The sequence below is a fragment of the Pocillopora verrucosa genome, chromosome 4 (genome assembly GCF_036669915.1).
Source record: "Pocillopora verrucosa isolate sample1 chromosome 4, ASM3666991v2, whole genome shotgun sequence".
In the NCBI taxonomy this organism is placed as follows: domain Eukaryota; kingdom Metazoa; phylum Cnidaria; class Anthozoa; order Scleractinia; family Pocilloporidae; genus Pocillopora; species Pocillopora verrucosa.
In genome coordinates this window covers 20,048,747-20,072,462 of record NC_089315.1, presented here as the reverse complement: position 1 = coordinate 20,072,462, position 23,716 = coordinate 20,048,747, and the positions used below count along the sequence as shown (strand labels likewise).

General features: G+C 37.3%; 1 protein-coding gene across 1 annotated transcript; it reads left to right on the top strand.

The window, feature by feature from the left end:
• The first annotated feature begins 43 nt into the window (after positions 1-43).
• On the top strand, positions 44-391 carry LOC131773105 (succinate dehydrogenase assembly factor 4, mitochondrial-like). Its single transcript, XM_059089077.1, has one exon. It carries the CDS (start codon positions 44-46, stop codon positions 389-391), a length of 348 nt encoding a protein of 115 aa, XP_058945060.1.
• The last annotated feature ends 23,325 nt before the right edge of the window (positions 392-23,716 follow it).

Here is a 23,716-nt window from a genome sequence, read left to right as displayed (position 1 = left end):
TCGTTAGGCTGTTTCGCCAGGAGCCTAGAAACGACTATTCAAAATGGCTGCTCCAATGTTGCATAATCTTGTTTCGTCTTTTTCTCGTGGAATCATCAGAAAAATGACTTGTAAAGGAATTCTTACCAATAATAGTATGTTGCCAAGATTCTTTGGATTTCATTCGTCGCGATTTTTTAGTGATGACGTAAAAGACACCGAAAAGGGTGTAGATTCGCAAGTCCATGAGATTGACAACCACCAGAAGATCGAAGGTTCGACTGATAAAGATCCTTATGCTCCGTTTCCAGACGATATCAACCCTGTTACTGGGGAAAGGGGAGGACCAAAAGGACCAGAACCAACCAGATATGGAGACTGGGAGAGAAAGGGACGTTGCATAGACTTCTAATGTTTGATTTCTTGACAAAATGGCTGCTGTGGAATTAATTCTGTTGTCAAACTTTTGGTCAAACTGGGCGAAGTGTGGAACGCAACATTATATTTACTGGCTGTTCTTAGAAACACGATCCAGATTTTTTTACTGTATCATACGATAAAGCAGGTCCGAAATGTTACTTTTCCTCATTTGGACGTGATGCGTCGACCTGTTTTTGAATTTAAGAAAGTCAATTTCGGACGAATTTGACTGTGATCGTGATCACCGTGACGATACAAATTACTTATGCTGCCGATTAAAGTTAATGATAAGTAAGAGCTGTACTTGTTCATATGCTGAGGCGGTGGCCGGTAAGGTCCTTTTTAGGAACAAATTGTTTGTGTTATTGTGAGTCAAAACCTGATACGCCGACAGGAGGAAGGTATCCCTCGGCTGATATAGGAGACAATATCATATATGGTCATTCTGAATAGAGCTTGTGATTTTTGATATAATGACAACTTAAATAATGATTTTGTTAGAATGTTTACTTCGGATTGAACTCTATTCTATTCATTTTAACTCGTGAATTGCGCGCATGCGCAAGAGCGAGTTGTAGATTTTTTTCGATTTTAGGCTTTTGAGTGCATTTGATACTTTTTTGGCGAACAATAAACAAACGAAATGGCGACCTTTGTTGCTAAGAATAGTGGTGGGGTGAAAAAGAAGCAGATGATAATCTTAAAAGAGTTTTTTATTTTCGTTTTAGTTTCAACAAGCGGCGCCAGCGACTGGCAAGCATGTAAGGATTCACACCGAAATATCAGAACAACCTTCGTTTTTCATAAAATTGTAATTTACAATCCTTGAACTTGAAAACAATCCGAAGATTCATTGAAAATATCACTTATTGCGAAGCGCTCGGAGTTTACATATGTTCAAAAGCTTTTTCTGTTATGGCGTGAGATTGAGGACAAAATCGATCATTACGTTTCGTATCGTGTGTTTTTTCTGTGTGAAGCAACAAAAGACGCCGGCGACTAACGAAATTACAAGTTAACACGAAAATCAAATGACACCTAAACAATCTTAGCTACCGGTTTTCAGTGAATTTTTAAAGAACAATTTTCTTTTAAGTTTCAAGACAATGTGAAGACTCAAATTAAATATTATGTACTAAAATGCGAAAGTTATACATCACAAAATTGATAAATAGGCCTGAAATGAAATTCTCTCTTGTTCTTGATTATACGTTGCCTAGCACGTGACTAAAATCTACCCAGGCGGAGATCCAAAATGACGGTGGCAGCCTTGGCTTATTTACATCACACAAAACTCGTTCCCGTTTGTCTCATTTGATAAAGAGGGAATCGTTAATGTTTTCATTAAGACAGTATTGCCTTGATTTTCTAATATTTACAATGATAGACAGTAAATTTCACTTTTCACCCACATTTACTGCCAACCTTTTCTTTTGAACCAGAAACAAAAGTGATATACGTTTAAAACACATGACATCATCCACCCTTGTCAAATGTAATAGCATGATCATTTCATTTGTAATGCCTTCTTATCCCAACGTTACTTTGTTTCTTTGCTACATTAGCGAACACTGAACTACTGCTCGTACTCTAGATATGACAATCAACCACAAAGTTCCCTAAACCAGATAACATTAAACATAATCCAAAAAATAATGTGTCAATTCACGAGTTTGCTCACAAAGCACTTTGATTGCTGTTTTCAATAGCCTGAACATGTTCATATAGTGATCTTTAGAATCTACACTTCTTGCTGAGACGTCATCGACACACCCTGTGATTCCTTTTACCCCTTGCATGACAGAATTCAGCCTCTCTTCAAAGACATCTGAACTGACTTTCAAGGCAAATGAGAGTCTGAGCCACGGAGAGTATTTCTCCACGGTCTAGGGAGAATACGAAAAAGACTTATTTACCCACTGTTTTGTTACTAGTGAGCTCTCAGAGTCTAACTCCACCATCCAATAGTCCGATTGAGCCTTCGACTACTGTGAAGTACCTTGATCCGTGGAGCTCGGCACTTACATCGTCGTTTGCCTTCGCAGTACTGATTCTCTTTGATGCTCTTGATGAGGATCTAGACATAGTCGAATTGATCCATCTGGTTTTTCATCTGGCACGATGCTAGTGATTCAATCCGTATGTCCCTCGACTGGCTCAATGATTCCTAAGCTACACCATCTCTCCAGCTCGCCTTTGAAAGCCTTTTCTTTCTCCTCTCCACTACTGCCCTGGGGGAGGGGGGAGGGTGTTGCATGGGTTTAACACCCGGCTCCCTGGTAATTTACTGATGCCTTCGAACACAAAGTTCAATTCCGATAATACGTACTCCTTTGTAATAGGTAGGGAGTGTATCTTGCCATTTAAAAGAACAGCGTCATCCTTTATCTCGGATGTAGGCATTTTTACTCCATCCGAGCGTTTTGGTGTAGAGAATTTACACTCGTATGGGTTGTGGAGCACTGGTTAGAGCTAAAGGTTTTATCATTGGGAAGGCAATGTACCTCAATTTGTCAATAGTTCCTCTGCCTGGGACAAAATATCCTCAAGTATCTGTCACCTGACATGTTTCCATCCAACCATCTGTGGCTGCTTATACTCGTGTGAATAGTAATTGCGCACGCACGAAGATTTACCATCGGTGAGTCATCGTATCCGAAGATGACTCGCGTATCGAAGATTTGAACTGGAGTAGCCGAGAATGCGTCATCTTCAAACAACGATTTGTACATGTACAAAGGCATTATATTGCATCCAGTGACTGAGTCGATCTCACATTCAACCTAGTGGATGGGTCTAAGTTCAACCAAAGTGGCTTTGCGTGCTTGCTCGAAATATGTGGTGAAACAATAACGGTAGTGTCCTTCTGGCAGTTCCAGTGGTGCTTGGTAGTACTTGTTCTTGCAAGAAATAAACTTTTTACAATGCCGGAATGTGGAGTGCACACAAAGAACGTACCGCTAATGAGCTTGTATTGTGCAATATGTTAACGGAGTCGTTAGGAATAATTATCGTGTGGTATTCGTTCATGCAGTTTAAGATTTATTCATTCAGAGTTTAGTGCAGATGGAAGTAAGTATATTTTGTTTAACAAAGTTCGATGAGATATACAAGTGTTTGGCGGAGTAGCATGAGAACACATGGTGTCAGGAGTTAAAAAATCTTGCCTTCCTATTTTATAGAAACGTTTTTTAGCAACGTGAGAAGGCTGAACGGCGATGGAAGTACCGACAAAGGGACTGGTTCTCCAACGGACTAATGATGGAAAACTACACGAACGTTTCCTAGAGTAGAGGAAAAAGGTATGTGTCCTATGCAAAGGTTTAACGATGACCTAAGTTGATCCAGAATCTATATGCTTGGGTATTTATCAGTGGTCGTGATAAATCAGGGCTTGGTTAAATTTTTCTTGACAAAGCAACATAATGTGAAGTGGGAAAAGTTTTAAGGGAAACTGGAGGAACTTTGCAGACCTAGAGGAAGTAGACTCGTCGCGGCCACTCAGTACGAGGTTTGACGCAAGGAAACATGGAGTTACTGGAATACATTGAAAAATGTAGAGAAGTCAAGGAAACGGGTGGATGGCCAGAAGAAGAGAAAAACATGGCGCTCAGAAATGAAATTCTCGTTGGGCTCAAAACTCCGCTGGGGTATCAAAAGGGTTTAGGAGAACACCAGAATATGCTGGCGACAGAGCGGGTCATTGAGATTGCTACGGACATCTATAACAGTGTTTGTCAGAAATCAATTGAGCAAACTCTGAGTACAGTTTCCACAGAAGTCGCGGCCATACAGCAACGATCAAGTGAAGTTCAGAAGCTGCACGCAAACCAACAAGACGACAAGGAAACTGTTAAAGGACAAGACAGAGAAGGAAGATACTTCGAGAAGAAAGGAAGAAAGGAACAGGGAAGAAGTGAGCGACAAAATTGTTTAGTCGCGGAGCTAAACCTGCCCATCCCACACCTGAGTGTCCAGCCAGAGAAGTCGTATGTCAAAAGTGTGGAAAAAAAGGGCATTACCAGAAGTGTTGCAAATCCAAGCACAAACCAACTCAAGTTCATTGGCAGCAAATTCTTTGTGTGCATTCTACATTCCGGTGCTGCTTTGCCTTAACCATATCCGCTAGAAACAAGATCAGTGAAACCACCAGTTAAAGATAACGCTGACACACATGTATCATGGACTCATCGTAAGTGCAGATTCAGCAGGTCGAGTCAGCGAAAAGCAAGTGGTGTGAGCGGCCTAGTGCAGAACCCCATGAGACCTCTCGGAAACGGAGTTATTCACCTCTCCCAAGAGTAAGACATCCATCTACTTTGGCTGCTATTGTACTGGCATACTAAAATCAACTCGAGATATCGTGGTTGTGACGCTACCGACCCCTGAGGCCATTTGTAAGTCGATTTCCCTGCTTTCTCTGTTCTGACTCGTTAAAGGAAAGAAACTTTCGTAGATTTTGTCTTTGAAATGTTGTAGAATTTTAAATCTTCAAAAAGCGTAGAGAGCCTGGTATGGAAAGGTGGCGATGTAAATTTGAAGCCCAGCCTTACTCAAAGGTCATTTGAACGAGTGATCATGACCATATTTGGTGCAATGATGGAAAAGTGGATTGAAGGAAGATCCTTAATCACCTCACGCTATGTGATTATAGCAATATATGAATCCTCGACCAATCATGTCTATAATCACCGCAGCAATTATACTTAAGTTACATAATGGATATATTTTGCTGTTAATTATAGAAACTCATACAAACAAATGCCTCTCAAAATCACGTTATAATGATTCCCAGAATATCAAAAATTTAATTCTCAGTAAAGGTCACTCAATACCATACTTCAATCTAAAAATTATTTTTAGTGTATCTAGAAATTTAAATCTACTCGGTTTTGGCCCTTTTTTCCCCTAAAATCTACACACCTATATCATTCACCAATAAGTTTAACCTTTTTGTGGTCATGTGTGTGTGAGGTCATGGGACATTTTAGTTGATTTATAAACAAAACAGTATACTGATATTACTCTTTTTACTCTGTTGCTGATTTGATGGGAAATTTGTTATACTCAAGAGAATATGTCAAGGGAACATGCCTGTAAATTACTGTACCCTATTTCTCTGAGAAAAGAAAATAATATCTTGGCTCGATATGGTGTAAAATATCCCTTCCAATAGATTTAAAGTTTGTCTCATCAGAATAATTATTATGTACCTTTTTGTTTCTTAATTATCAGAGTGTTACAAAATACTAGTTTTAAATATTAGAATTATGTTTACCACTCTATGTTTTGGGATATTCTGCCATACAATCAATCTGCCATTCTGTCATTCTACAGAATAGGGTCACCTATTTCCCATGAACTGTCTTACAACTGGTCTTTGTTAAGTGATGTTACTCTAAGTTGCCCCTTCTTGACTGAAAGATAAATTATAACTAAGAAAATACATGAAAAACCTTTCTCTTGGTGCAAAAAACTGGATTAAAGTGGCATAATCAACATGGTCATGTGTACATGCAAGTGGGTGACTGTGGAAGTAGTTGGAAAATGGGGCTTCATGCTTGTAAACACCATTTAGAGACACAATTTTGAGACAGTTTCAATAGCGTATTTCTGGCTCATTTTGATAGCTTATTTTTGGCTCATCAGCTCATTGACTCAACTTTGGTGAATTGGAAAAAAATGGTCATATTTTTGTATCAAAGTAAAGTGGAGAAGATGACAGTAGTTGAATTAAACATGGAAGTGAATTGTAGTGGACACAGAGGTTACCCAAAACTTAAGCTCATCACAAACACAACAGAGGTCCAGAAAAAACAATACTTTTAAAAAGAATGACACAAGCTAAGCCTCTCTGAAGAGTTCATGGAAAAAACTAAACCTAAAGTCTTAAAGAATTAGGAGAGAAAAATGTATGAGGAAAGTCAAGACGATTCTCACATTCGAGATGCTGAGAGAAAACGAGGTTAGATCACTCCGGTTAAATTTTCTGTATTTCTTAACTGAAGTGGAAGGTAATCTTCAGGCAACTGATGAAGAAGCCATCAATATTTACAAGGAAACACTCAGAGAGAAACTACAGAACTTCAATAAAAATAAACGAATTTGGAGGTTTGAGAAAGTTATATCACTAGATATACATTTCACAGTGTATGATCCACTGAGAGGTTCATCTTACATTGAACTCCCAAAATCTTTTCAAAGGAAGAAGGCAATTGTAAACATAAAAAATGAAGATGATGACTACTTCAAGTGGTGCATCACAAGAGCTCTTGGCAATTTACCCTGAGTTTGAATCATTCACAAAACTGATTGACATCTAGAAGCTGAGGAGTGAGGAGAGCCTCGCCAATAAATATCAGAGGCATAAACCATATGATGTCTATCATCACATCTGCTTCACTGATAATATACATAAACAAGATCCTGTCATTTACATAGCAAGAGTGAAGATGATGATGTTGCTCAGATCTTTGATGAAATGGTTGAAGATAATATCTATAAGATTTATAGAGAATTCAATTTGAAAGGACATGATCTTCACAGATAAAGATAGGTGTGATTTTAACATGGCAAAACGCTGTTGGATCTGCAAGATAAATTTAAAGATGATGATGGCAAAGTAAGAGGTCATTTTAATTTCACAGGAAAGTGTCCTGGAGCAGCTCACAACAAATGCAACCTAAAATTTGAGAAGCTAGAGTTCACTCCTATCATCTGTCACAAACTGGCTGAATATGATTCTCATCTTTTCAAGAATCTTGCCAAGAGTTAGGAAACGTCAAATGCACTTCAAACAATGAGGAAAAATACATCAGCTTCAGCAAAGACATGCTATTTGACATGTGCACTATGAAAGAAGGGAAACTGGTAACAGTCTAGAATGAGGTTCGCTTTATCAACAGCTTCAAGTTCATGGCTTCTTAACTTGACAGATTGGTTGGTAATTTGACAGATTGTGGAAAATGCAAGGCATGTAGACATGGGAAATATATCAAGAAATATGTCAATGACGATGGTAAAATGGTTCAATAGAAAGAATTTGGATTATGTTGTAAGTGTTTGAACTGTGAATTGATACGTAAGTCATGTCAAAAACCTGTCAATACTCATTTTCACTTGACAGAGAAATATTACAGAAATATAGCTTTACTCTCCAGGAAAGATTTGTATCCACATGACTACGTGGATAACATCACTAAGTTCAAAGAAACAGCTGTCACTGAAGGAAAAGTTCCACTCCAAGCTTGATGACTGTGATAGATCAGATGAAGATTATGAGCATGCACAAAAAGTCATGTTTTCTTTTTTCTTAACCTGTCGGTAACCTATTGGTTAGCTTTCGGTAGACTGTCGGTAACCTGTTGGTCAACTGTCGGCCAACAGGTTTTTTGGGAGCTCTTCTTCACAATTACCATCTATGAAAGGCTATTCTTGTCAATGTATTACACATGCTGGATGTTGTATCAAGCGAAAACCGAGAGAAAACATTAAGGTTTGTGTTAACGTTTTACCGACAAGCTACCGACAGGTTACCGACATATTACCAACAGTCGGCCGACAGGTAGCCTATATTTCGGGCAAACCCTATCGGCCGTCTGTCGGCCGACAGACAACCGACTGTCGGCTGACTGTCGGCCGACAGTTGACCGACAGTTGGCCAACAGGTTTTTTGGGGAGCTCTTCTTCACAATTACCAAAAGAGTTTGACATAAAGACTTTAGGTGATTATCATGACTTTATCTCAAATCAGACGTTCTCCTACTGATAGAAGTATTTGAAGAGTTCAAAACGTGTCACAAGACACAAGAATTATAAACTTGACCCTGCATGGTATTACACTCCTCCTGGATTGTCTTGGGATGCAGCATTGAAGGTGACACATCAAGGTCTCTATTCACTCGCTGATCATGACATGCTGCTGATGATTGAGAAAGGAATTAGGGGAGGTGTTTCAATGATCTCAGATTGGTATGGAAAAGCAAATAGTCCATATATGGGTGAAGATCAAGATCCAAGAAAGCCAACAAAATTAATTCATCGCTTATCTTGACATGAATAATTTGTAAGCATGGGCAATGTCTGGAGATCAATGCCTGGCATCTTCAATGTGGACCTTGAATATTCCAAAGAGCTTCATGATAATCATAACAACTGTCCACTTGCCCCTCAAAGGTTGATGATCAATAGGGTTGAAAGGCTTATCATAAATCTGTATGATAAGGAGAGATACATAGTTCATCACAAGAGCCTCAAGTAGTTTCTTGATCTCAGGTTGAAGATCAAAAAGATTCACAGAGGAATATGTTTAAAAGAAAAGCTTTGATTGAAGAAATACATTGAGCTCAACATAAATATCCCTGTACAAAAGTAAAGAATGAATTCAGGAAAGATTTCTCCTAATTGAGGAATAACTCCGTCATCAGAAAAACTGGAAAACATCAGAGTCCACAATTGCAGATTAGTCATTACACTTGCAGCAAAGCCAAATTTTAACCCTTTAACTCCCAGTTCAAATTTGTAATGCTCCTTACTGTCAACTATACAATTCTTATAATGTTAGTTCTAAGAATTTAGCATTGGATCAACTAATTATCCTCAAGTTTATATTTTTCTTTATTCTCATCACTTATCTGATTGATATTGCATTGATATTGTTAGGAGAAATTCTGCCTTGGTCACTCATGGGAGTTAAAGGGTTAAGCATTACACAATGTTTCATGTAAACCTCTTCACAATCCACACAAAGGAGACAAAACTCATGTTTGATAAGCTGGTATATTGCAGAATGAGTATCCTGATATCGGCAAGAGTCAGACGTATGATTTCCATTACAATAACATCAAACCAAAATATGGAGATACTGGAAGAGCAAAGCTTCTCCTCAAAGATGCTGACAGTCTCTGTGATGGTATTGAAACTGAAGACTACTTCAAGGATATAAGTGGTGATGTTGAAGATAAGTTTGTCACAAGTAACTACCCGATAGTTCACTGTTCTGGCATTTCAAGCTGCTACAATAAGAAAGTGGTGGGAATGATGAAATATGAAGCAAGTGGAAAGATCAGCGTAGGGTTTGCTGGATTGAGGCCAAAACTTTACAGCTTAAAGATGCACAAGGGAAAGGAAGAGTAGAAGTGCAAAGGAGTGAAGAAGAATGTAGTAAAGAAGATGATAAAACACCAATATTTCAAGATGTGTCTTTTCACTGGAAGCCCACAGACGAATAAGATGAATGTGATTCGAAGCCATAAACATGAAATATTCACTATCCTAACTGCAACAGGATATCTCTGAGTGCCAAGAGGGTTATTCAGTGTGATAAGATGAACATACTACCACATGGTCATTATAAATGAATTACTGGCTATGAAGTAAGTTGAAAATAAAATAGGAATCCTGATAATATTCCACTCAACATGATTGTCAGACTGTCAAACTCAAGAAAGACAAGATACTTTGTCAATCTCTCAAGCACCAACTTCTGAGGAAAGTTCCATTACATCTTCCTCCCCTGTTCAACATTCATTCTCTACATAAAAAGGCAACATTGGAGAAAAGTTTGCGTTCACTACACTTTATCATCAAATTGATGATTGGCTCAATATCATGAGTTATGTGCATGTGGGTACAAATACACTGATCATTTTTGATGACTGCACAGCTTTCAGGGATGCACAGAAGAGAACAAGTGAATTATTGAATTTGGCATTCAGTGCAAGACATAAGGGAATCAGCATTTGGGTTCTAACAGCAGGTGACGAGCATTAGAGAGAACATTGCTTCATTTGTTCTCTTCCATACACCATTGGCTAATAATATGAAGATTATATTCAAGACTTATGCAGGTCAATTGACAAGTGATTCAGATCATCAAGAGCATCTAACTGTTCTCATTGCAAGTGGAAAGCGAAGAAAATGATTCCATAAGATCTCACTCATGTCAAAAGGAAAAAGTTATTGCAAAGCTCAAGAGTTAGGATCATTCACATCTCGTCTTCATGCTACATCCTATAAAATGGAAATAACTGAAGATGAACAACAAGCTGTTGCTGATGTTACCAACCATCATCAAGGCTGAACCCACAAGTGATTCAGATCATCAAGAGCATCTAACTATTCTCATTGCAAGTGGAAAGCGAAGAAAATGATTTGACAAGATCTCACTCATGTCTAAAGGAAAAAATTATTGCAAAGCTCAAGAGTGAGGATCATTCACATCTCATCTTCACTCTATGTCCTATAAAATGGAAATAACTGAAGATGAACAACAAGCTGTTGCTGATGTTACCAACTATCATCAAGGCTGAACTCACAAGTGATTCAGATCATCAAGAGCATCTAACTATTCTCATTGCAAGTGGAAAGCAAAGAAAATGATTTGACAAGATCTCACTCATGATCAAGTCAAGAGACTTTCTGAGAAAGATGTTGAGAAGTACTTCAAGAGATGTGAGACCTCATTATCAGCATGGACTTGTAATGGTAATGTGAAAGCGGTTCTCAAACTCTTATGCAAGGCATTGGCTCATTTTCTCCCTGTTGATGAAGGTTAACTTCCCAAGGACTTGAATAAAAACTTCATGGTTGAGAGAGAACTTAGTATTATTGTCTGCAGATTGAGTTTGAACCATGGAAAGTACATGGCAAGCATAGCATGGTGAGCATAGCAATAATGGTTGGTGAAGCTATCATCAATGCAACTGCATTTGTTGGTGGAAGTTATCTGGCAAAATTTTTAACTGGAAATTGAAGTTAAGCTGATGAAGACAAGAAGCAACATGATCTAGCTGTGGAAAAGTACCAGGTACCTTATGAGAACTATCAAGCTAGTCAATTGGATTGCCACAAATGACAGAATCAAAGAGCAGGTGAATTTAAACTTTACTGGTATCATCTATCCTTTGAAACTTTATAACAGAGTTCACCAAGGTCATCATCTCCATTTGGGGATTGAACAACAGTTTTCAGACTTTTATAAGGTAAGTGTTCAACTAAAACAAGCTGAGATGATCTATGTTGGAGCTGCAGCTATCAGAATTGAACTGTAGAATTGGTTGCTAGTCGTCTCTTGTGAACTATTTTAAACAAAGGCATGCATAGCATGCAAGAGTTATTTTTTTGGCAGGGTGGGTTGAGATAGGACAGTTTGTGTACTCAATGTTATCATTTTTGTCACTGAAAAGAGCAAAATTTTCAAAAAAAGAATATATCGCAGAAAGACAGATAAAAAACTAATTTATCTGAGGTTACACAGATATTATGTAATCTGCTGTCTCTATTGTCTAAATGTGTGTGAGAAAAAATTAAATGCATTGGTGCCACGCATACTGTTGTCTCCTTTGTAGCCATTGTTTGGACTCATCACACAACAGCCTCTATTCCTGTTTCAGAGAGATTGCGTTGTGTAATGAGACCAAATAATGGTTGCATCAAAAAGAGACTATGCTTACTGCCATTCCTCCAACAGAGAAATTGGAATTATTTGTCTACAATTAGTTAACTCAAAAATATAGTTCTGTGTAATTCTACTATGAAAAGCAAACTGAAACTCTGCTGTTCCTCTAATAGACATTATTAGGCAATTTTTCACATGCTTGAATTGTATACCATCATTCTCACTCATTAATAATTCATACTGTGAAAACAAAGGAAATTACAACTGTGAAGGAGGTTTGGATATGTGATCTTAATTATCATAAAAATTTGGTGAAATTTTGCTTTGATTTTCTCCAAGAATTATTGATGGTTTGAGAAGCTATATCAAACATTCCAAAGGGTGTTTCATCCAATATCCAAGCATCTTGAAGTTGGTTAAAAAAAAACTTGGCTATGCCTCATTTTTTCAACCATTTCTCGATGTTTAGATATTGGATGAAACACTCTTCCTCATGTTTGGTATATTACATCAAATTCCATTTGGCCAAATTGAATCTTGCTCTATCACATCTCATTTTCTTGAAAAACAACCTGCATTTTATAAAGTATTTTTACTGCATTGCCTTCCTTGTTTTTTTACAACTTCTTTGTTTTGATCAATCTTGTTATCAAGTTCCTTTTGACAATCACAGATATTCTTCAATCTGAAATACTCTGCCCCCACCATAGGAAGGGAAGGATAAAGCAACATAGCCCTTGGAAACACATTTTTGAGCAGACATTTTATTTATTTCTAATTATTTCTATTTCAGGCCTCATCAGTAAACCATTGAAATCAATGATCTCCCCAGTCTCATCAGGCATGAAAACTCTCATCTCTGGAATATGATTCCTGCTTGCTGTAATGAGAAATCATATGCATCAGCAATCATTGTAAGTATAACCATTTTTCTTAATATTATTCATGATGAAAATACTGCTGATAATTGAGAAAGGAAATGGAGAAGGTGTTTCAATAATCTCTAAACCATATAAGAAAGTAAATAATCCATATATGTGTGAATATCACGATCCAAGCAAGCCAACAAAATTAATCCATTGCTTATCTTGATGCAAATAATTTGTACATATGGGCAATGTCTAAACCTCCTCCTGTTGGAGGTTTTGAGTGGAGTACTTATTTTGACAACTGGAGATCAACACCTTGCATCCTCAAGGTGGATCTTGAATATTGAAAAGAGCTTCATGATGATCATTATAAGTACCCACTTGCCCCTCGGAGGTTGATGATGAATGGGGTTGAAAAGCTTGTGCCAAACCTGTATGATAAGGAGAGATACATAGTTCATTACAAAAACTTCTCGAACAATATCTTGTTCTGGGTTTGAAGATCCAGGGAAAAAAGTTTCAAAGAAAACCTTGGTTGAAGAAACATATTGGGCTCAACATGAATATCCTTGGAATAATTCTGTCATCAGAAAAAACTTTGGAAAACATAAGAAATTGTGTGGATGTGAGATTAGTCAACAATCACAAATTAGCCATTACACTTACAGCAAAGCCAAATTTTAAACATTGCACAATGTTTGATTTAAACCTGATCACAGTCCATAAGAAGAAGACAAAACTTGTGTTCAAGAAGGCAGTATATTTCAGAATGAGTATCCTGATATCAGCAAGAGTCTGATGTGTGATTTCCAATACAATTACATCCAACTGAAATAAGGAGATGGTGCAAAGCTTCTCTTCACAGAAATTGACAGTCTCTGCTATGAGATCAAAACTGAAGACTTCTTCAAGGATATAAAAGGTGATTTTAAAGGTTTGATGCAAGTAACTACCCGATAGATCACTGTTCTGGCATTCCAAGTTGCTGCAATAAGAGAGAGGTCGGAATGATGAAATATGAAGTTGGTGGAAAGATGATCACAGAGTTCATTGGATTGAGGCCAAAACTTTACAGCTACAAGATGCATGAGGGAAAGGAAGAGAAGAAGTGCAAAGGAGTGAAGAAGAATGTAGTAAATATTTCAAGAGGTGTCTTCTCACTGGAAACCCACAGATGAATAAGATGAATGGGATTTGAATCCTGATAATATTCCATTCAACCTGTTGATTATTGGACTGTTTAACTCAAGAAAGACAAGATACTTGGTCAGTCTCTCAAGCACCGCCTTCTGGGGAAAGTTCATTTACATCTTCCTGCTCTGTCCAACATTCATTCACTACAAGAAGTAAGACAACATTGAAAAAAATGAGCAGGACTTTTTTGCGTTCACTACACTTTAACATCAGATTGATGATTGGCTCGATATCATGAGTTATGTGCGTGAGGGTACTAATACACTGATCATTTTTGATGACTACACCATTTTTAGGGATGTGTTGAAGAGAACAGGTGAATTGTTGAATTTGGCGTTCAGTGCAAGACACGAGGGAATCAGTGTTTGGGTTCTTTCACAGCAGGTGGTGAGCATTGCGAATGCAATTAGAGAGAACATCACTTCATTTGTTCTCTTCCATACATTGGCTAACAATATGAATAACATATTTGAGAGTTATGCAGGTAAATTGATGAATGATGTTGAGAAGTACTTCAAGAGATAAGAGACCTCATTATCAGCATGGACTTGTGATGGTAACGTGGAAGTGGCCCTCAAACTCTCATGCAAGGCATTGGCTCATTCTCTCCCTGTTGATGAAGGTGAACTTCTCAAGGACTTGAATAAGAACTTCATGGTTAAGAAAGAACTTTGTATGATTGTCTACAGATTTAGTTTGAACTATGGAAAGTACATGGCAATCACAGTGCTGCTCTTTTCGCTGTCAATAATGTTGAATATGATGAGACACATCCCCCAGAAGAACTTGATAAGAACTTGGCAAGTAATTGATTAAGAACTTGTGTGAGAACTTTAAAATTATCTCACAAACTATAAAGTGGACGATAAGGAAGTCAAGACTGAAGAAGCACTATTGACTTCAGCAGATAAGAATAAGAAAAAACCAAAGTTAGACCCTGGGAGAGTTGCAGCTGGCTAAAGACTTACTGAATGCAACAGAAAAGTTAGAGAAGTGAACAAGCAAAACTCAGGCAAGAAGGTCACTGAGAGGAAGGTTGAAACATGGTCACCAGTGACACTTGGTCATATACTTTCAGTAGCAAGGATAGTTCTTTCATTGGTTGGACTGTATTTTAAAAGAGAAGAGATGATGGCTCTTATTAAAAAAAATCCACCAATAGAAACTGAGTCAGAGACTGAAAAACTTCCCAATGCCCCTCTGCTGAGTCAAAGACTAGTCACAGGAGTAAGATCCATGGATTGAAAATTATGATCTTAAATAAAATAGCATCTTGTAACAATAAACTCATGAAAACAGTGACAAGTTGGAGATCAGTCACAGGAGTAGGACCAATGGATTAAAAATTGTTATCTTAAATAAGTTAATGTCTGATAATAATAAGCTCATGAAAACAGTAGCTGATGTAAAACAGAGCAGGTAGTGACTAATGAAATACAGTTATGGTGGGAATTGCAGCTGGATATGGATGGATCTTGAAGAGGGTGATCAAAAAGGTGATGACATCTGATCTGAGTTCTAATGCCATAGACTATGTGAAGTTCACAGTCACCTTCGCGACATTCTCTTGCCATAAAACTATCAAAAATAATAAAATTTTGCCTAGTTATTAAATATGGTTAGTGGACTCATGACAGTTGCTCCAGAGTTTATGGGATTCGGCTTGATTATGGGGGGATTTTCACTTTTTATCTCAAGTGTTGTGGAAGAAGCGAAGCTCCAGTTGGAAAGAAGAAGGAAGGTCTAGATAATGTAAGTGATAATTATCAATGCAAATGCAAAAACAATACTTAGGAGGTATAAAGTGGTTAGTGGATTCACAACAGCTTATAGGACTCTGGCGGGATTTTCATTCTTCTTGAGTGAGATGGAGTGTAACTCCAAACACTATGAATGATAAATGAAATGGTGAGCATAGCAATAATGGTTGGTGAAGCTATCATCAATGCAACTGCATTTTTTGGTGGAAGTTATCTGGCAAAGTATTTCACTGGAGATCACAATAAAGCTGATGAAGACAAGAAGCAACATGATCTTGTTGTGGAGAAGTACCAGGTGCCTTATAAGAAGTATCAAGCTAGTTGATTGGATTGCCACAAATGACAGAATCAAAGAGCAGTTGAATTAAAATTTTGCTGGTACCACCTATCCTTTGAAGCTTTATAACAGATTTCACTAAGATCATCATCTGCTTGTGGGGGTTAAACCACAGTTTTCAGACTTCTATAAGGCAAGAGTTCAACTAAAACCAGCTGAGATGATCTACCTTGGAGCTGCAGCTATCACTGAGGAATTGGTTGCTAGTTATCTCTTGTAAACTATTCTAAAAATGGAAAAGAAAGCTTTAAAGAGAATCTATTATAGGCAGAAAGGTTATTGGAAAGGATTGGCTGCGGTAAAGAAATAAGCTCAAGAGGATGGAGTTTCTGAAGACATTGCCAAACTTTGGCTGATAAAGCAGGCGATGCGACAGATTTATTTGCCTGCTCTGATGCATATCTGGAGACCTAATTTTAATGTTAAATCTCCTAATTCTTTTCATTAAGCAAATCGTCTTTTCCTTTGTTATGACAAACTCTGGAGAAGGCAGAAAGACTCTAAGTATGCACTGTCAGTTGGTGATATTGTAAGCAGGTACAAAGATGCTGACCCTCTGACTCCACAGGATTCTTCTGAAGTTAGTAAAGCTTTTCAGCCAACTTTTAAGAGATCTTCTGAATGGGTGAAGAGGCCTCCAGAATTTGTGTCAGCTTTGAATCATGAGGTTATTACCTGGATGGGAAAAATCCTGACTACAACTTTTACTGCAATTATTGCACATGGTTTACTGAAAAGTATTCGATCATTGACTTCATAAACTCATCTTGTAATGTCAGAGAAATCCCTCACTAGAAACTGAAGTCCACAAGTGTCAAAAAAATGTTCTAAGATGATGAGTAGAAGGCTCTCAACAAAAATTTTTCAAAGTTATATTTCATGTTGTAACATAACTCTGTGCTAGGAAGCCAGCAACTATGGATCTACAGGACCAGGGTAACCAAGTAAGTGAGGAGTAGAAAAGTATCTCAAGAACAGGATATTTTTTTGTCTTTTTATGTTTTATCAAGCTGCTGCAGATCTGCAGGACCACTGTAACTAAGTAGCCTGCTTTTACAACAAAACTTAGTAACTGTGGATCTACAGAACTGGCATAGCCAAGTAGCCTGCTTGCTGAATTTAGTTAATCTGGATTGTATTTACATCATCCTAAATGAATATCCTCAGAATTTTAGTCGATATTTAATCTTAAAAAAACTCATTAATTTTGGTCTCTGTTTGAATTCAAGACATTACATTTCAAAAACTTACATTACTCAACCTTGTGCAGTATCACGTTGATTTCGATATCTGAGATTGACCTATTTTCGAAGCTTTTTAAATGAGTTTGCTGATTGAGAGAAGCTTTGCTTCAGTGAGTTAGACAGTTTTCTCATGTTTTGAAATCTTTCTCTCAAGTCTCTGGCTACAAACAGAAGCCCCAGTTGAAAGAAAGGTTAAAAAAAGGCTGAAACTAATTCACCATTTAATGACAAGAAAGAGGAAGTGATTCCACATGTAATTGATGTTGCTTGAGCTATGAATTTAGCCCTTCCATATTTTTTCATGACTTGTCCTTTTGATCAATCTTGTTATCAAGTTCCTTCTGACAATCACAGATATTCTTCAATCGGAAATACTCTGCCCCCACCATAGGGAGGAAAGGATAGAACAGTATAGCCCTTGGGAGAACATTTTGAGCAGACATTTTATTTATTTCTAATTATCTCTATTTCAGACCTCATTGGGAAACCATTGAAATCAGTGATCTCCCCAGTCTCGTAAGTCATGAAAATTCTCATTTCTGGGATATGATTCCTGCTTGTAATGAGAAATCATTTGCATCAGCAATCATTGTAAGTACAACCATTTTGTTCTTAATATTATTCATGATGAAAATACTGCTGATAATTAATAAAGGAAATAGAGGTGTTTCAATGATCTCAAATCTATATGGGAAAGCAAATAATCCATATATGGGTGAAGATCATGATCCAAGCAAGCCAACAAAATCAATCCATCACTTATCTTGATGCGCATGATTTGTACACATGGGCAATGTCTAAGCCTCCTCCTGTTGGAGGTTTTGAGTGGATTACTGATTTTGACAACTGGAGATCAACACCTTGCATCCTCAAGGTGGATCTTGAATATTGAAAAGAGCTTCATGATGATCATAATAACTATCCACTTGCCCCTCAGAGGTTGCTGATGAATAGGGTTGAAAAGCTTGTGCCAAACCTGTATGATAAGGAGAGATACATAGTTCCTTATAAGAACTTCAAGCAGTATCTTGTTCAGAGTTTGAAGATGCAAAAGAGTCACAGAGACAAAAGTTTCAAAGAAAAGTCTTGGTTGAAGAAATGTATTGGGCTCAACACGAATACCTCTGCAAAAGCAAAGATTGAATTCAAGAATGATTTCTCCAAGTTGAGGAGTAACTTTGCCATCAGAAAGACTTGGAAAACATCAGAAATTGCATGGATGTGAGTTTAGTCAACAATCGCAAATTAGTTATTACACTTGCAGCAAAGCCAAATTTTAAGCATTGCATAATGTTTGTTTTAAACCTTGTCAAAATCCATAGAAAGAAGACAAAACTTGTGTTTGATGAGCCGGTATATTGCGGAATGAGTATTCTGATATCAGCAAGAGTCTTGTGTATAATTTCCAATACAACTACATTGAACCAAAATATGGAGATGGTGTAAAGCTTCTCTTCACAGACATTGATAGCCTCTGCCATTAGATCAAAACTGAAGACTTCTTCAAGGATATAGGCAGTAATATTGAAGATAAGTTTGATGCAAGTAACTACCCCATAGATCACTACTCTGGCATTCCAAGTGGCTGCAACAAGAAAGTGGTGGGAATGATGAAATATGAAGCTGTGGAAAGATCATCATAGAGTTCATTGGATTGAGGCCGAAACTTTACATTTACAAAATGCATGAGGGAAAGGAAGAGTGCAAAGGAGTGAAGAAGAATGCAATAAAGAAGATAACAGAACACCAACATTTCAAAGAATCTTTTCTCTGGAAACCCACAAATGAATGAGAGGAATGTGATTTGAAGCCGTAAACATGAAATATTTACTTACCCTAACCCCAACAAGATATCTGAGTACAAATGATGACAAGAGAGTCTTTTAATACGATAAGAAAAAGTGCATTTATAGTTCCATAACTTGAAATATTTTACTCTGCATCAAATGCATGCTTGAGATGTATGATAATGAAAATTTTAGTTAACAACTGCATTGCCAAGTGGAAATTGGGTGCTTGAAACATTCAGGAGCTTTCACTATCAGCAGGCAGCTCCTAGATGGAGACTTCTCTCATGGTTAGCAATTCTTGGTAACCCAGCCATGAGCCCCACACTGGGAAGGGAAACAGGCACCTGTCACACTAAATAAACAGTGGAAAGAGGGAGGGAATGGGTGGGGAAAACTGCTTGGATGATGAGCTGGCATTCCTCAAAATGCTGCAAGTTCTCACTCAAAGCACATGTAAGAATGCCTCAAAAGAAGAGCACATGGAATTCAGATTCATGCACATATGCAAATAACCGCTAACTTCGTTAACTCTGTTGAATTGCATTTAACTGCTTTCAACAACTGCATCGCAAATTGGAGGTTGGGTGTCTTAAACATTTGTGAATGCCAATGTGTAATAATGATAATAATAACAATAACAATAGCAATAATAATAATGTAATAATAATAATAATAATAAATTTAAGACTTGTATAATGCAAAATTCATTATAAGTATATGATCTAATGCACTTTACAATAAATTAAAAAAATATCTAAAGAAACCACAGGAAATATGATAGTTAGATTATAAGATGACAACAAATTTATTTAACAATAAATTAAAAAGTGATGAAAAATCTATATATACATGATGTATATATATATATATATATATATAATCTATAGTACATAGTCTAAAAATGTTCACACAATTAATGTAAAGTAATACTGAAGCACAGGTGTTCGTGGAGTGGCTTTACATGGCAGCCAAAATGTGAGGTAATGACTTGCCTAACACTTAGGAAAAGGCTTGACTGAGATCCTGAGCAGAGAGCCCAAAAGAAGGAGAGGTGGCTGCTAGAGCTGAGGCAACTGAGATTTTAGTTAAGGATGGAGGAGGATCCATAGAGGATGGGACCAGAGTAATTACTTTTGACAATTCCAGAATGGCAGCAAGACTGTTATTTGTCAAATGCAACAAAAGCTGATCCATATGAATGAAAGCAGTAAACCACCAGGAAAACAAATGAAAGATTACAGTTCTTATGCCTTTGGAGAAAGAAATAGACCAAGAAAAACAAAAAATGTCTGGATGATGAGAGGCACTCCTCATGACGCTGCAAGTTTACACTCAAAGCACACGCAAGAATGCCTCAAAGGAAGAGCACATGGAATTCAGAGGCATGTGCATATGCCAATAACTGCTGACTACAAGATAATGCTGATGCTCTTTGTTGTTAACTCCAATAAATTGCATTTAACTGCACTAAAAAGTGACGTTAAAATTCTAACACAATCCAATCTGTCTGACAAGATACACCTTTTTTATTCTTGTCATGTGGCATACTAAATGATGTTGTTTACATAATTTCAAGGGAACAAGGATGGAGCAAACTCAGGCAACTTTGATGCCCACTTGGGTAAAGGGACCAAAGTCAAAAAGGTTTGAAGACTAGTAGTTGAGTGCCACCCCCCAGAAGGATGATTTATTTGGAAAGGTTTTCTTCATGGACTCCAAAAGGTACATGGATTTTCTAGATTTTCATGAATTAAGTTTAGATTACAATCCGACTTTGCACTCCTCATTGTTGTGGTGATTTGGTTTCTTAGTGATTGGTAATAGGACTAATCCTTGTCATTTTGAGATCTTTTAGCTTCCCTTCCATAAGTGTGGAAGTCATCCATTTATTCTGAGGCGACATACTTTCTTTGTTGATTATGGGACATATAGATCACAGATACCAAGAAAAATTGATTTATAGCTGTTCCAGGCTGAATGGACATTGAAACTTGATAATACCAAAACTTAGGAGGCTTTCTTGTGGTCTTTGTCGAAAGCTTCTTTGTCATACTTGGACATGGGTTGAAGTTTGTCATTCATTAATTCATAAATATATAGCAGTTTGAAAACTGAAATGTGTGTGTTTACATAACAAAAATTAATTTATACAAATCTAATCATTAACTAATCTATCTTAAATAAAATGATGAAATAAAGCTAGCAGGAGATAAGCTACTAAAAAAAGCTATCATAATACCTGCTGCAAAATTCAAAAACCCTAAACTATAAATTGGTTGCTTTGAGACATGAAGAGACAATGAAGCTATTCTTAAAGTACTCACTTTTAAAACATGGCATGTTAAAAGGTCACGTACATCTTAATGAATAAGTATTTTAGTGTGGTACAAGTAATAACTTATAAGGGCAGTGATTGTGTCAAAACGTATCTCTCATATTTCATCAGTTTGGGTTGCTAGTTCCTTAAAGCTTATAATAACAAGAGCTTTATAATAGCTAACACCAAGGCAGATGATGGACATTGCTCTCTTTTGCTGACGTTCCAGTTCTTGCATTAAATATTTAGGCTAATTATAGTGAAAGGCTGGTTCTGCATAGTCCATAATTAATATAATACAACTAGAGTAGAAGAGCCCTTAGCCCTCTTAAGTTGTACCAAAAAATATAATCTCTTGGAGGCCTTCTTAACAATTTCATTTATATGAATTTCCTAGGTCAAATCACTGGAAATATTGAGACCCAATAATTTAACACTGTCAACAACTTCTATGGCATCACTGTTAATGCAAATAAGCTCAGATTCTTGCTGGGATTTTGCAAAGGAAATTTGTATTTCTTAACCATTATCAGTGTTCAGCTGGTCACTCTTTTCTAATGACCATTGTACTACTCTATCTGTAGACCCAATAATTTAACACTGTTTACAACTTCTACAGTGTCACTGTTAATGAGAATAAGCTCAGATTCTAGTTGGGATTTTGCAAAGGATATTTGCATTTCTTTACCCCTATCAGAGTTCAGTTGATCACTCTTTTCTAATGACCATAGTACTACTCTATCTGTTATACAATGGTTGACAACTTTGGTACAGCGCTATACTGGTTCGTATCAGGATCTTTAAGTACAGCAGGCTTGATGTAATCAGCTTTGATGAACTCTTAAGCGAATTTAGAGTGGTTTTTTCGTTGGAAGTGGTGTGTTGTCAGCAATTTCCCATGATGTAGGTAGGCATTGCCCCCTAAACAATGCATTGAGAATTCTGCATACTAGAAAGGCAATGAGGTTGGCATATTCTTGCAGAAGCCAATTTGCAATCTTGTCTGGGCCAACCAATTTAGGGGGATTGAGATTTGATAGAACTTTTCATACGCGTTCCTCTGATACTTCTATAAACTCAGGGGAGTCTTTTTCTAAGGCAAGGTGAGTGATGGTGCAAGACAGGTGATGCTCTTTGAGAGGCTCAAGGAATGCTTTATTCATAGTGTTTGCCATTTCTTGTGATGGACGTGATTGCTTGAGCAAACTTTCCCATGGCATAATCTTTTCATCTCCCTCCTCAATCAATCAATTAATAATTTTATTTAGTGATGCAGGTTACAAAAGTGACAGCCATGAGGCTGATGTTTATGTACAATTAACTAATAAAATGTGAAATAATTGACAAAATAATTTGGAAAATCACTCTATGGTATTTGAACAAGCTACAAGTCAATAAAATGAGGTTCATTGACAAATAAAAGTTAAAAACTAATCTAGAAATTTACATACAGCATAATAATACTTGAAAATATACAAAATCTCGGTATTTCATAGCTATCATGGGTGCTTCAAATGAGAAGCTATTCATGTTTTGTGTGAGCCTACGTAAAATGTTGTGGGCTTTAGGATAAAATTTGTATGGTATGGAGTCTGCGCTATTATTGTGGAAAGCCTGTTGCCTTTTCTGGATTAGATCTTTCAAGTGCTTCATCATCCAAGGAGCATGTGTGTTCATGGGAACTTTTCTAACAGGCATCAGAAGGTCAAGGCCTGTGTATATAACTTGTTCAAAAACACAGAGTAACTCACTGCAGGTTTTAAAGGAGCTGAGTAACAGAGGCCAATCAAATGAGCATAGATATCTTCCCGTTTCTGCTTTTTGGCTGGGTTGTAGATTACGTTTAAAATTTAACTTGTCAGGGGCAGTACCCACTTTTCTCATCTGAGGCCAGACAGATATGGTATTGTGATCAGATAGAGCAAAGGGTGGAAAGGTCGGCAGTTTGTTGTTGTGATTGTGCAAGTTAGTTAACACTAGGTCCAAAATAGTGTCCTTCCGGGTTGGTGTTTTCATGATTTCCTTTGATGAAAATGCCTTCTAAGCTGCGTGACTTCAAGGTGGTTAAAATTGCCAGCTATAATAAGTGGACAGTTTATGTAAATAGATTCTGCCATGGCTAGAGAGTTAAAAAAATTCTCACAGTTGTTGACATCTGCTTCAGCGAGATGATATCACACCGCTGCTATCAGACAAGAGAATCCTCTCGAGAGTGTCACTAAGGATAAAAAAGCAAGAGCCTGAAGGCAAGTGGCCACTGTTGCTAGCAGCATCATGACACTCTTCATTGTTGGTGCCAACATCTTAAAGACTTGATTGATAGGACTTCATATGGCCTTCTTGAAGTCTTTCCATTTCTTGTTTTTCCTGCTGAACTGCTGATATTACTGGCAGATTACCATTCAGAA